Source organism: Theropithecus gelada, chromosome X (assembly GCF_003255815.1).
Source record: "Theropithecus gelada isolate Dixy chromosome X, Tgel_1.0, whole genome shotgun sequence".
In the NCBI taxonomy this organism is placed as follows: domain Eukaryota; kingdom Metazoa; phylum Chordata; class Mammalia; order Primates; family Cercopithecidae; genus Theropithecus; species Theropithecus gelada.
The window spans coordinates 43,130,024-43,144,388 of NC_037689.1; the positions used below are offsets into that span (position 1 = coordinate 43,130,024).

Consider the following 14,365-nt stretch of genomic DNA (forward strand, 5'->3'; position numbering starts at 1 on the left):
AGACCCGACAGCACTAGCCCTCCTGCCTCATCATCGCCGCGCTTCTGGCAGGCGGAGCCTGGTTCTCGTCCACGGCAGTCCACACCTTCGTCTCTGCAGGCGTACGCGGGTCTCGGGAATCACCTCAGGAGACCCCTCAGCAGCCGGGAGGCCGAGGGTGAAAGCGAGAGCCAGGAAAGCCCGGGCTCTCCCTGTAACCCCCGCACTCAGTGGTGTCCCCCTCCCCTCGGTGGTGGGGCCGCGGATACCTCCTCAGCCGCCTCAGCTGTCGGAGTTCAACTGGTGGGCGGCCCGTCTCGCCGTGGCCGCCACCGCCGGGTCCCCTCAGAGGCCTCACAAAGCCATACTCCAGCCGCCCGCACCTGACTGACTGACCCCGGGCTCTGGCTCTGCCTCGCGCCGCCACCGCCTCCGCTGCCGCGCACGCGCACCTCGCGCGCCTCTGTTCCCGGACGGCCCCAAAGCGGGAACGCCAGGCTGCGAGCTGCTGGCACCTGTCTGCCTGCCAGACAGACCCTGGGCTCCGGCCTCGTGCTGGCACGCGCACGCGCCTCGCGCGCCTGCCGTCGGCCCTGGGGGCGGGACCGCGCGGCAGCGAGCGGGCGGGGGGCTCGTGGCGCGCGCGCCCCGCACCCGAGGGCTGCGGAGAGATATTTTGGGTGGCAGGAGGCCCCTCGTCATTTCCGCCGGGCAGCTAGTCGTGCTGGGGGCTTCACTCCCGCGCGTGAGGCGAGCGGGCAAGTTGGCTGAGGGCGTGCGGCAGAGGCTGCTTCCCTCGGTGACGCGACCCCCTCAGCAGCTCAAGCCATGAACTGAAGCTCCCTAGGGACGGAGACCCGAGCGGAGCGGCGGAGGCAGCAGCAGCCGCCGCCGCCGCCTTAGCGGGAACTGAGCAGACCCGGCGCGGAGCCACGACTCCTGCACGTTTCCCTCCCCGTCGCCGTTCCTGCCAGCGGTTGGCTAAGAGACATTACAGCCGCGAGACCCGACACACAAAAGCCGCTTTCAACGCGCCGCCCGCCCAGAGAGGCTGCGGTCAGCAAGGGACCCCACCTGAGAGCGGTTCGGACTGCTGAGTTCGTTTTGTGTCTGAGCTCCGCGCTCTGCACGGAACCGACCCCGTACCCATGGCTCTGATAATGGAGCCCGTGAGCAAATGGTCTCCGAGTCAAGTAGTGGACTGGATGAAAGGTAATGCCCGCTGCGGGGAGGGTGAGGCGGCACTGGGGCGCGGGGCACCAGTGCGAGGTTAGGAGGGGGCGCCCGCCGCGCCAGAGCCCGCCACCGCGGCTTCCACTGGCGTACGTCGTACGCGTCGGGGCGGGGGTCCTCCAGGACTGGCAGGGGCCTGGGGTCCCCGGTCTCCTTTTGTCTCCAGCTAGAGGGGCGCGGAGCGGCCAGAGAGCTAGAGGGCAGCGGGCGCCACCCGGTTGGAGGCAGGAAGTCGGGAGGCGGAATACCGGCGCATCTTGCGTACTCCCCGCTCCCCTTACTGCCCCTGGGCCAGGAGGACGTGGCGACCCTTATCTCCTAGCTCAGGGTGGACTCCCCCAGGACCTGCTCCCCTGGTCGCCCTTCCCTGGCCCCTTTGTTCCTGGGAAAGCTGACGCCCCCTCGGCGGCCGCCCTTGCCAGCCGCCTTCCCCAGCGCCAACTCTCCCAAGCAACTTTTAGCCCGCATAATGGGGTCAGGACTCGGCCGCCCCCATTTGGAGCCTGGCATCCCCCCACACCCAGGTTTGGCTGAGGATGCCCAGGGCGGGGGTACGTGCTACTTGGGGGTGAGGACATCATGCTTCCCCTGGGACAGCATCCTTGCTGGTATCTGTGGGCTGCCTCCAGCGCATCCCCTCACATCCTTTCCCTTCTCTGCTTTCTCCCTTTCAAGCCAGTCGAGGTTTTGGACCTCACGGCTTTTTATTAAGGGCTCAACGCCAGGTGTAAGGTGATGCGCATTCAGGTACCTTCACATTTCTTCCATCTTGAAGGTTCACCCCTTTTTGCCCCTGGCGATTGATAATAACCACAGTTATAGACAATCGCCCTCCTAATCGCAAACGTGAGCTTTTTCTCTAATCCTTAGGCTTTCCTGTCTCACTACCTCCCTCTGTTGTCTGAGTTAAGGGGCTTGTAGAGGACTCCTCCACCCACCAACCCCTTGGATTCCCAGGCCCAACTCTTCCCTAAGATTTTGGGAATTGAAGAGGGGATAGATGGGATGGAATGGAATAAAGAATCCGTGGCCACACTTGGGAAATGTTAGCGTTTTGCTCGAGGTCATACCTGAGCAAACTCTAGGTAGATCAGTCAGGGACCAAAGGCTTATTATCGCTGAAAATGCCCGTTCCTACGATGAAGGAGCCCCTTCTTGGGCTTACTTAACAGTCAGACTTTCTAAGCTCCAGATAATTTAGAATGAGAGGTGAGGTGATTGGAAGGGATTGAGAGTGACAGGGAGAAACTGAATTTTTTTGCTCATTCTTTTCCCCAGCCTTTTTGGCCGCTTGCTTATTCTTGTGGATTTTTCTTTATTTTGCTTTCATTTTATTCCCTTACTTGCGCCTTTATTACTCATTTACTTTGCTTTTCTTTTCTAATATGTGGAAACTGTTTTGTAACTGCTAAGCACAGTACAAATGTGAGTGAATTGAATTAAACCCAATACATTATTTATCGACTGCCCCCCTGTGTGCAGTGCATTGTGCTAAGGTGCCATGGGGGATATAAAGATGACTAAGACAAAGTCCTGCAGTGGCTCATCTTTGCTGCTGCTTTTTCTCTTTATATATTTGCTATTGAAATTCCAGTATCTTAGATTCCCACCAATTCTCCTCACTCTCCACCTTCTTCTCTGTTTCTCAGTGATGGAAGAAAGAGCCAGAGTATATGCAGGAAGCAACAATGCTTAAAACCCCTTTCTTTGAATTTTTCTAAAAGGTTACTGTAGTTTGAGTCTGTTGCTGAAATATGAAAAGACAAGCTATCTTGGCTCCATGGGAGTCTGATTACCTTCATAGACTACCTTTTGCAAATTCCCATGATGCCTGTAGTGAGTGCTGCATACTCAGTCTCCACCTCCCACCCTCCCAGTTACATTCTTGCAGTTTCCCCTCTCTCCATAGTTTAGGTCCACTGAAGCAAGTAGAATATATGATGCAAATATTCTGACACACATTATTAGTTGTTCAGTACACCAGTCCTTTAAAAATCTTTCCAGCCTAAAATGTGGCTTCTTTGAAGTTAGGTTAACATTGTTAGCTGTGATTTGAATTTTTTTTTAATACATAAGTCGAATACCTTGTTTCATACCTGTTGGTGACGCATTTTAGAGCTATTTGAAAAGATGAATTGGGTAGCCAAGATAGAGTTTGTGTATCGTATACACATAAGACTGGAAGAGAATGAATGATATTTCAAATCCCAAACTACTTCCTGCTGAAATTTCCTTAATATTCATATGTATTTGATTTGAGATATTATCAGAAAATGAGATTTAAAAAAATAGTTGCATGAAACAAACAACATTTCCTCAACTTGTAACTTACACTGTTACCTTAATTTTTCTCTCTTTGCCCTTTTCCCCAAATAAAGTTTAACAAAGGACATTTAAAAAATATTTTTCACCCTGCAGTAATGCAGTAATATTTAAAAGCCACCTGCTAATTTAGGCTGTAGCTTTGAGAGGCTAAACCTCATTTAGTGTTGTATAATATGTAGTGTTGTAAAGGCAGTACCAAAGAATGAACAAGAGTCTTGAACAACTGCAACACTGTGGGAGTTCTTCAGAGGATGCTCCTAATGAGACAGTTTCATCATCCTTAACATTGAAAGCATATAGTATATGCTTTCTGCTGGTCACAATCATAAATAGTTATAACTCTGTTTAAGTAAGGTACATTCTTTATGTACTTTCTAGGGTATTTTTCTCTTCACTAAACAGAAAAAGAATCATTAAGTGTATAAGAATAGGAGTGGCCATATATTTATGATTCTAGACAATTTGTAGAAGTGGTATAGAAACTCAGTCCCAGAGAGGGAAATGAACAGGGAAAAAAAGCTGACAAGATTATTAAGCTTTAGTGGCATATATTCAAGATTATTTATGAGGGACGATTTATACATTGCAATTTTGGTGCAATGTATAAATGGATTCATTTAGATTGATTTTTATTAAAATATTTGAGGGAGATGGAAATATAAAATTTATATATTGTTAGTAGTAAAAATATAAGGAAATCCTTGTATTCTTTTGCTCACCAACTTCATTATTTGTAAAATCAAATACCAAATTTTCTACTGACAATAAAAATTGAATATAACACAGTGTCAATGTTATTTCCAGTAAATACATGAACTCCTTGTGAGTCAGTGAAATAAGTAGCTATATCACAAATTATTCTGATAGTACTTCTGGCTATTTGGAGATATCTTCTAGACCTTCAAATTAATTTTTAAAATTAATCTTATAAAAATGTTTTTGGAGAAAACCAAATACTCATAAATTAGCATTTGAAACTAACCTTCAGTTGGAAATTGCATCCAATCCTCTTGTAGTTTTTATATTTTAAAACATAAACTCCTTTCAAGGTAAATAAAGGCAAATGAGTTATTGGAAAAAGCCATAGGCAGAAAAGTAGGCCAGTAATTGTTCTAATTTTTCCTCCGTCTGTTATTCTAAAATAAGTCATTTCTCAGCTCCTATCTGTCCCCTTGCAGGGCCTGGAAATAATCTGCAGTTGTTTGAGTCTGCAGACCTTCTCTACTTTTTTGCCCACTGAAATATAACAAAAAACCCTGAATGCTTTAGGGCCCCTGTTATTAACTTTATTATTAATTTTCCTAGTCCATGTCACACCCAGTCATTCCAATTTTTTTCTTACATCTTTTCCAACTCTGAGACTCATTCAAAATATCCACATGACTAAGACAGTTATTTTTCTGGGACTCAGCTCCCTACATTACATTCTTCCAGTAATCTTTAATCTCTCTGGGTCAGATAAAATGATTATGATTTTTCAGAGTTAACCAATAGGCCCCATTTTGCTGGTCTTTAAACATCTCTGTGATTTAGCTCCAGCCAATTTTGTATTATTATGATTCCTAAAATAATTAAAATTTTAAGATAGCCTTTTCTCAACCCATTCCACAATCAACTGCTCTACCCTTTCCTGTTTACTATAAATCATTTCTTCAAGAGGCATTCTCTGACTTCTAATTTCTGTCGTGATGACTCAGCCATCTTGAGGATAGAAAATAAAATACATTCTTTTAGGTATAAAAAGCAAAACCAATGTTTTGTATACAATCCTATAGTAGAGGAAAATGTAGTGATTATATAAAGTCTAGTCAGTATAAAAGTTTAATGCTGTAAAGGAGAATGTATTTGATAAGGCAGAGATGTTTTGACAGGTACAATGCTCTTTAGTAATTCTTTTTGCCCATCATAGGACCCAGAGCTGAGGTTGAAATTTGTCTTTATTAAATAAAGAAAATGTCAGAATTTTGAGTTCAACTGTCTTGAGAGAGAGATTGGAAATAATTTTCTGGCAGGAACTACAAATAAGCTTAAGTGATCAAATTGTTTGTATCACTTCCTTTTGAAAATTAGAGTATTTTTTTCAATTGAAAGGTGACTAAATTGGCACCAACAATCATCTACTTTGGATTTGACTTTTTTGGGGAACAGGAATTCTTGTCATTTTATGTAAAGAAGGAATGTATCTTTTCCATACGTAGAATTTCATTCAGAAGACATGTTATTTTTCTTATAGTGTTATTAACATTTGCTCCTTAATGTAACACTCATGATTTAGTGCAGATTAGGAACAAGGAGTATATTTATGTAGATATATTTGCTCCATAGATATTATTTTCTCAGTACTTCTGCATGGAAGGTACTTTAATGGATTGTTTTAAATTATTCTCTGCTTTGGGGAAATTAGCCTCTGTAAGGCATGGTAGTGACATTGACAAACTTAGGCAAAGACAGAGAAAGGTACCAACTAGCACACGTAGTAATTTTTCAAAAAGCTGTATATGAGCACCATTGGAAAGAGAAGATGATAATTTTATTGAATCAGAAAGGGGTCTGTGAGGAGGGTGGGGTTCTAGCAACTATTTAAGCTACTTATTTACTTAAGGCATAATCTAAGAGGGATGTATACTAAATGTAGCAGCACGGCAAGAAACTCTAGAGTTGAGATGGGGTTATTAAGTAAAGGGGGGTCGTATATAGGTTTGTCTGGATGAAAGAGAGAGGTGGGCAGTAGAAGGAAAGTGAGGGAGGAGCATGAGTAGGTGGCACAAAAGTACAAGAACAAATCTGCATTTCACAAAGACCATAAAACTCTCATCATGTCCTGAGTTTAAATAAATGCCACATTATAAAACTTTAGCTGCCAAAAATAAGCCCACAAAGAATGTGTATTGAATTGGTACAGCTGTTTCAAATCTGTTTCTCAGGAATGATTTGAAAATAATGTTAAATTATTTTGAAGATTAATTAAATCATTAACATTATGTTGTTAGATATTTCTAATTTTACTGAACCAAGTTCTTATACGAAGAATGGAAATAGACTTTTAAGTATTAATACTGTTCCTAAAGCAATGATAAATTATCATTTTTATTTATAACAAAGCAACCCTAGATTAGGGCTCAATTTATTCTTTGTTTGTTTGTTTTTGTTTGTTTTTGTTTTTGTTTTGAGATAGAGTCTCACTCTGTTGCCCAGGCTGGAGTGCGGTGGCGCAATCTCAGCTCACTGCAACCTCTGCCTCCTGGGTTCGAGTGATTCTCATGCCTCAACCTCTCGAGTAGCTGGGATTACAGGCACCCACCACCACCCCTGGCCAATTTTTGTATTTTTTTTAGTAGAGATGGGGTTTCACCATGTTGGCCAAGCTGGTCTTGAACTCCTGACCTCAAGTGATCCACCTGCCTCGGCCGCCTAAAGTGTTGGGATTACAGGCGTGAGCCACCGCACCCGACCTCAATTTGTTCTTAATGACGTTTAGCTTTCTATGTGTCTTCCCTGCAGTACCTCACACATAGGGTTATTGTGAAGAATAAAGTTATTAGCTTCTAAAAATAGTACTAAAAGAATGGATCATCTGTACTAGTTTTTAAAAAGGGCGGGGGAAGGGAGTATAAAGTAATTTGAAAAGAATGGAGTCTAAAAGTTTTAATTGTTTATGGCTTTTTATTGTTTAGTGTCTGATTAAAAGCAACAAGTATAGTCTTCAACGTGGAATCATTGTGTTGAATTACATTCAGTGAGTGAATTCACAGTTTTCATGAATAGCATAGGCCTGTGTTCCACAAAATGGTATATTTTTGTGGTTGTGGAAGCCAAATGATCAAAAGAAGCCAAAAAGGTGTTTTTTTGTGTGTGTGTGTGGTTTTTTTTTTTTTTTTTTTTTTTGCTAAGCTTTTTTATATTAAAACAAACATGGATATTATATTCAGGATGTAGAAATCAAAATTGGCATTATTTCAAAGATGAGACCAGAGACTTAACAGGAATTTTAGGCTTGCAGCTGGCTGTTTAAAGCTCTATTCTCCAGACCTCCCAGGGTTGAATACACTCTTTTGAGCAATTACAGATGCATCAGTGGAAAAGTTGGAGAAGTGGTGGTTGAGTTTAAAAAAGGTAAAATTAATGGACTCTGTTTCCCTTTTTTTCCTTTTGCTACAAGGCACAAAATATGACCATTTTCAGTCGAGGTCATGATAATTGTAGCATCTTAATTTTGTTTATTTGTTTGATCCATACACCTCCAGTCAGGATGAATTCCTTGAAAATGAATCGCATCTGATCTCATTCTCTCACTTCTTACCCTTATCAGTTTAAAACTGTTTAATTACTTCTCATTGTTTTTAGCATAAAGGTCAAAGTCCTTAACATGGCCTATAAGACCCTTGAAGGTTTGGTTATTGCCTATGAGGTAAGTGTCATGCACAGCACCAAGTATACAGGCTGCCTCACCGTCCTTCCTTTTTGCCTACCACTGGGCATTTGCACTTAATATGTTCCCTCATTCTCTTCACCTAGTTAAGTCCTACTCACCCCTCAGGTCTTATGCTTTTTCTCATCCACCTTAGGAAAGCCTTTCCAGATTTGTTAAATCACATCAAATCCTCAGTTATATGCTGTCCTAGTACCATGTATATCTCCTGTGTCCCATTCACCAGTTTTATTTTTATATTAATTTGGATGGTTATTTGATTGATCTCCAGCTCCCCCACTAGATGAGTGCAAGGACCCCGTCTGTTTCTTGTACCAGTGTGTAAAAAAGTATCTGGTATAAAATAGGCACTTAGAAAATATTTGTTGAGGGAAGGAATAAATTAATGTATTCACAGATTACTGGTCTGTCAGCAAATCTGCTTTCCTAAATGACAATGCACGTAAAGTCCCTTATAATGCTCTAATGGATACTTCAGTGCCAACCTACATATTGTGTGCCAGAATACAGTAGAAGTAGGGTTGCTTTATCCATTTCTCATAGTTGTGGTGCTCTAGCCAATTCAAAGATACGAATCATGGTTTAAACTCATTTTGTTATAAAATATTAATAATTTCAGTAAATTAATAACACTTGTATTTATGCCATAAATATTATAGATAGTATAAATATTATTTACTAACATCACTTAGTAAGACAACATGATAAGCAAATACTTATTAAAACATTAAAACACACTCCTCCTAAGCATTTATTTCCCTTCATTCAAATTTTCTAATTGTTTCTTCATTTGGGTATTTTTTAAAGAACTCTATATATTTTAGAATGTATGATAGAGTGAAATTGATCAAATGTCTTAGTTTTGTCCTCTTATAAAAATAAAAACAAAAAGCTCATATACAAAATTAAAATGCATTATTCTGTTAAGATATCCTTTATTTGTTAATTGGGATGATAAAATGGAAAAACAACCCTTGAGCTTAATGAAACCATTATCTTATTTATTATATTTAGTGTTCAATTTGCATTTTTATTAATAGGAATACAATTAAGGTATTTAAAGGTGCATCTTAAATTAGCATTTTCTTGTGTAATTTTTCATCCTTCCCTCTGATTTTGAAAAAAATAAAACTTTAAAAACTAGATGTAAGTTTATCGTTACTAACTTTTGAAGGGCACTTTTTAAGAACGTATGTACAGAATTATTGCAAGACATAGTTTGCTAAATACAGGTGCCTCAAGTGGATTTTCTATGAATTACATGCTGCTAGGTAATCACTAGTAGGCAAATTACTGAAATTTTTCTAATAAAGCCTGCCTCCTCCCAATTTAGAATCATTAAAATACAAATCAGAATAAGTGAAATTGTGAAGATCTTAATAGGCATGCCAGTTTGTTAACTCTTTATAAAACACCATCAGGCTTAAATGCCCTAGCTAGTACTGCAAAACAATGGATTGCAATTGTGCCCTGATTTGACTTACAAACAACTATTCTACAAGATAGAATTTTTAAACTTGAAAGGTGTATTTAATTTATGGTTTGATTTTAATTTAAATTACAATCATTAATTCTAATGGAAGTTTTCATTATCTTACTCTTGCAATTTCAGGAAAAAAGAGTTTGTTGCTATTTGCATAAATGCACTGAATTTTAAATTTTGCTAAAGTGCAGTAATAACTGTTTTAGCTTTCTTTGTTCATCTGTTGACTATTTTACCACAACATAAAATTGTTTGAAAAACCAATATTTATTTAATAAACCAAAAGTTGCACTGACACCAATATAGGATGGTTTGCCATGATAAAAATATTGTTACATAACTAATATCAAGTGTAGCATGCATGACTGTTATATGTTTACTTGACATTAATGTTCTTAGAAATTAGATAGGTTGGATAGTCTTTAGATACAGTGGTAGATAAGAAGAAACCTCATTAAATTAGTTGCCTTTTAAGATTTTGCCCAATATCTTTTTTTTTTTTTTTTTTGGTGTTTGTTTGAACTTTTTATTTTGTTTCAAATACATCTGCTATTTTTAAAACAGGCTTGCAACATGTTTTCTTAAGTAATAACTAGAACAAATCAATGGAAGCTTGGCTTAGATCCTGGATTTTTCTTTTATCAATGTATTTACCAAAGATGATAAAAGAATCTATTTTCTAGTAAGTTGTTAGTTGTACTTAACAATGTAATTTATTAGTAAAAACCTTTAAAATTCTGGCATTAAATAATACTGCTGAATGATTAATGTTAATACTAGCTGAATTTTTGTTTTAATTTTGATGTGTTTTTTATATGTATATAGGAGTTTATTTGGTATATTTTTTCAGAAAATTGATATTTTAATGTTGTGAAAACCATTTATATTTTGGTTTTCAAAACAGGCCTTGGGATATTAAATACATATAACAGAGAAAGTGTAGAAGTTTTGCTCATGGTGCTCAAAACAGACATATAGTAGTCCAGTTGCTAGTTTTCCTTCTGGCCTGCTGGAACCTACATAGAAACCAAGTTTGATGTGGTATAGAGCTAGCATGATATGGCAGGGCTAGATGTTCTTTCCCCAGTTCCCATTATATTGGTGTCAGGATGAGCTTTGTGGCAGTCTCTGTTGGCACCAATGTTACATTAAATCAAAGGAACAAAGCTTCTTTATCCAGAAGCCTGCTCTGTTGCCTTCTAGCAGTCAGACCAGAGACTTTCAGTTTGATGTTGAATTGACACACGCAGAGTAGTTAGTTCTGTGAAATATTTGGGTTAGATGATTTTTCTTTCCAGTGGCCCTAGACATAATGTTTTGAGTTTTCTTATGGTAAAAACCTGTTAATTCAGATTCTTTTTATTTGGGATTTGTGATAATTTCACTGTGCTCCTATTGAAGATTCTGTTAATATGTGAAGGAAAAGTTTGCTGATCAATCTAATAATGCAAACAAGATTGGAAAGAAATTGTTTGACCTGGGAGAGTACAATGTTTTTGTATTATACTTTGCTAGGAGCCACTTACATACTGGAAATATGCTAGTTAGAAAGGAGTTGTATTTTTACTTAGAATTTCTGTATACTTAGAATTATCACTTTTTGTTTTTTGGAGTATTTTGCAAACGTTATTTAATATAGCTTGGTTCTTCTCATTCACCCAAATTAGAAAGGTCATGTACTTCACATTATATTATTACGAATAATCTTTAAAAGTGAGATAAGGGAGAGTTATTAACACCTTTTTATAGGTAAAGTACAGAGAAGTTAAGCAGCTCAACAGAGATTGTACAGCTGTTCAGTGAAATTAGGTTTGACGTCAACTTTTCCCCTACTGGATTGGATTTACAATTTAGTGGGTAAAGGACACAGTTCAGATATGTACACAATGATTTTCAGAATTGACCTTTTAAAAATTTTTCTGAATTTTCTACCCTTTAAAAGTTGGCATAGTATGTAATATAGTACAGGTAAGAGCACTTTGGAATCAAGATACCTGGGTTTGTGTCCTGACTTTATCACTTCTTAGCTTGTGTGATCTTAGGAAGAGTTTAAGTAATTTTCCCAAGTTTTCTCCTTTTTATAAAATGAGGATGCTGGTATTACCTACAATTACCAATCTAAAAGGTGTTTCTACATTTTACCACATTTTTCTGTTGTGGTATACTTAAAACGATGCCTTGTATACAGTAAGCAAATATAAATGTCAACTTTTTTAAAGGAAGAGATTATATTCTGTTGGCAATATTCAGAGGCAGAACTAATAATAGATTATATTTATTAAGTGCTTCCTACATACTGTGTCCTGTGCTAGGTGCTTTCCCTACATTACATTTAATGCCTATCTTAGCCCTGAAAGGTTGGACTTAATCCCTATTTTACACATGAAGGAACTTTGGCCTAGAGAAATTTTTACTTAGAAATGTTGAATGACTTGTCCTATATACCTGTATATTTATTAAGCAGGTGTTTCTTTTAAGTATTGATTTCTGATTGGTTCTAAAATACCTAATATTTCCACCTTACTTTTCTAGCAGAGGTAGATGTGAGATGAGAGGAATCCTGAAAATACTTTTCAAAGATGTTATGTCCTCTCCATCAAACCTACCTTTTCTAGTATCTGGTAAGGTGGGCTATAGTTTTTGTGTCCTTTGGGCTTCTAGTGAGATGTGTGTGTGTGCGTGTGTATGCACGATGAGTTGTTTCTACTGCTCAGGATAGGGCTTTCATTAGTGACAAAGATGCCACATATTACTGTAGTTTTGGTGACAGCTTTTCTATTTTGAAGTGACCCCTAGAGTTTGATGCTCCCCTCTGCTGAGTCTGGACCTAGGCAAAATTTTTTAAAAAGCCTACTCTGAGCACTACTGCCAAGAACCTAGTGCTGAGATGTTTTGTTCTCAAAGGATTGCTAATAAAAGTATGTGGTACCTGATAATAGACATTCATAAGTATGTCACATTTTACCAAAAATAATGATAATTTGTTCAGATTTACTCAGAAGTGGTTAGCCTTGCTACCTGCATTTCATTAGTGTTTCTTTGAACAGCAGACATTTTTTGGTGTGTTCCTGTAGATCTGAAACCCTTATATACCTACAAAATGTCAGTTCATCTCCTCAAATTGTTTTGTTTGGAAACATTTATAATAGACCAAATTGTGATATGATAGGAAAGCTAAGTGAATCACGAAAGCAATTTAAATGCTAGAGGAAATTTAATCATAATTAGTTAAAAAAACTATTGTGAAATAAATGCAAAATATGGAGTGGTCAAGTTGAATTAGATATTTGACCAATGGAGTGCTTGTAAAATGGTAATGAAAGGCACAATTCCACCTACATTATATTTTAAAGTGATACACATAACTTTCCATATGTTTTAAAAATATATATTCTAGTATATATGTGGGAACTTAAAGTAGGATTGTTCAAAGTTATGCAAAGATGATATTTTCTGTTTCTCCTTGCTTTCTTTTAATAGAAAGAGTTAAGGTGAGTTTGCTTTAGACTGGAAGTGTTAAAATAAGTGAAAATAACTTAAATTGTTCTTTACTTGTGGAGAGAATGGTTTGAAGTTTCTCACTTTTTATAAAAGCTATTACAATACCCAGGACAATAGAACCTTAAAAAAAATTGTGAACTGTGGTAAATTACCAACTAGTTTGAAGTTACCTTAGTCTTGTCTCTCTGACTATATAAAGCACCTTTTTCTCCTAAATTGCTCATTATCCTTTAAAATTCATATAAATTAGAATTAATTTTATTTGGGGATGTTTTTGAGAATTTCATCACTTTCTTTGAAATAATTGTTGACATCTTGTTTTAAAAAACAATCTGGTTTAAATATGGTAATACTGTGAATCTCTGTCTACATTAATTTTAAGATGTATCTGATTTAATGTTTAAAGGCAGTGGTTTCTTATGTTTTAGATTTTCAAATGAAGCTGCTTGTTCTTAAACATATGCATACTGGAAAATAATGCATGCACATAGAAAATAAATACAGCAGTGGGCTGGGTACAGTGTCTTATGCCTGTAATTCTAGCACTTTGGGAGGTTGAGATGGGCAAATCACTTGAGCTCAGGAGGTCGAGATCAGCCTGGGCAGCATGATGAAACCCTGTCTCTACAGAAAATACAAAAATTAGCCAGGCATGGTGGGGCATGCCTGTAGTCCCAGCTACTCAGGTGGCAGAGGTGGGAGGATCACCAGAACCAGGAAGGTCGAGGCTGCAGTGGGCTGTGATTGTGCCACTATACTCCAACCTGGGTGATGGAATGAGACCTTGTCTCAAAAAAAAAAAAAAAAAAAAAAAGAAAGAAAGAAAGAAAGAAAAGAAATACAGCAGAATAATAGCTGAGGAACCATAACACTATTATCACACCACTGTCCATTCATTCCTTAATATCAATATCTATTTGTGTAAATTTCTAGTTTCATAAATGTCAGACACTTCATTTTTTTTCTTCAATCATAATCCAAATCAGGTGCACACATTGGATTCTAGCTTATTCTTTTTTCCTATGTCAATCTTTTTGGATGTTTTACATAACAGATGTTATGTAATATCTCCTGAAATAAAATGCACAGATAATATAACTTACCTACTCACATAATTTTTAAAAACTCACTAAAATATCCTTATTGTAATAAAAAGAAAAATACATAATAAAATAATATGGGTTTCTGTATGTACATACCCAGGATGACTATACAAGAGGAAAATAATTGATATTTTTCCCTACTTTTAATGAACATATCTGGATTTAAAAGAAGCATTAATATCAGAAGTTGTTCCATGGAATGTATACAAGAAAATGGAAGAACAGGTGAATGAATAGACAGTGAAGTAAAAACAAATAGTAGGAGAAGTGTTAATGGACCAGACTCATTTGATAAGCCATTCTAGTAATTCC

At 38.4% G+C, this 14,365-nt stretch overlaps 1 protein-coding gene across 5 annotated transcripts in view; it reads left to right on the top strand.

Annotated features, from left to right (window-relative positions):
* The first annotated feature begins 599 nt into the window (after positions 1–599).
* CNKSR2 (connector enhancer of kinase suppressor of Ras 2) overlaps positions 600–14,365 on the top strand; it is a 301,612-nt gene continuing 287,846 nt past the window's right edge. For all 5 annotated transcript variants that reach the window (XM_025373440.1, XM_025373441.1, XM_025373442.1 and 2 more), the window contains exon 1: positions 600–1,191. In XM_025373440.1, coding sequence (XP_025229225.1) covers positions 1,128–1,191 — 64 coding nt within the window. In that variant the 5' untranslated portion in view covers positions 600–1,127. The remainder of the gene's footprint in view (positions 1,192–14,365) is intronic.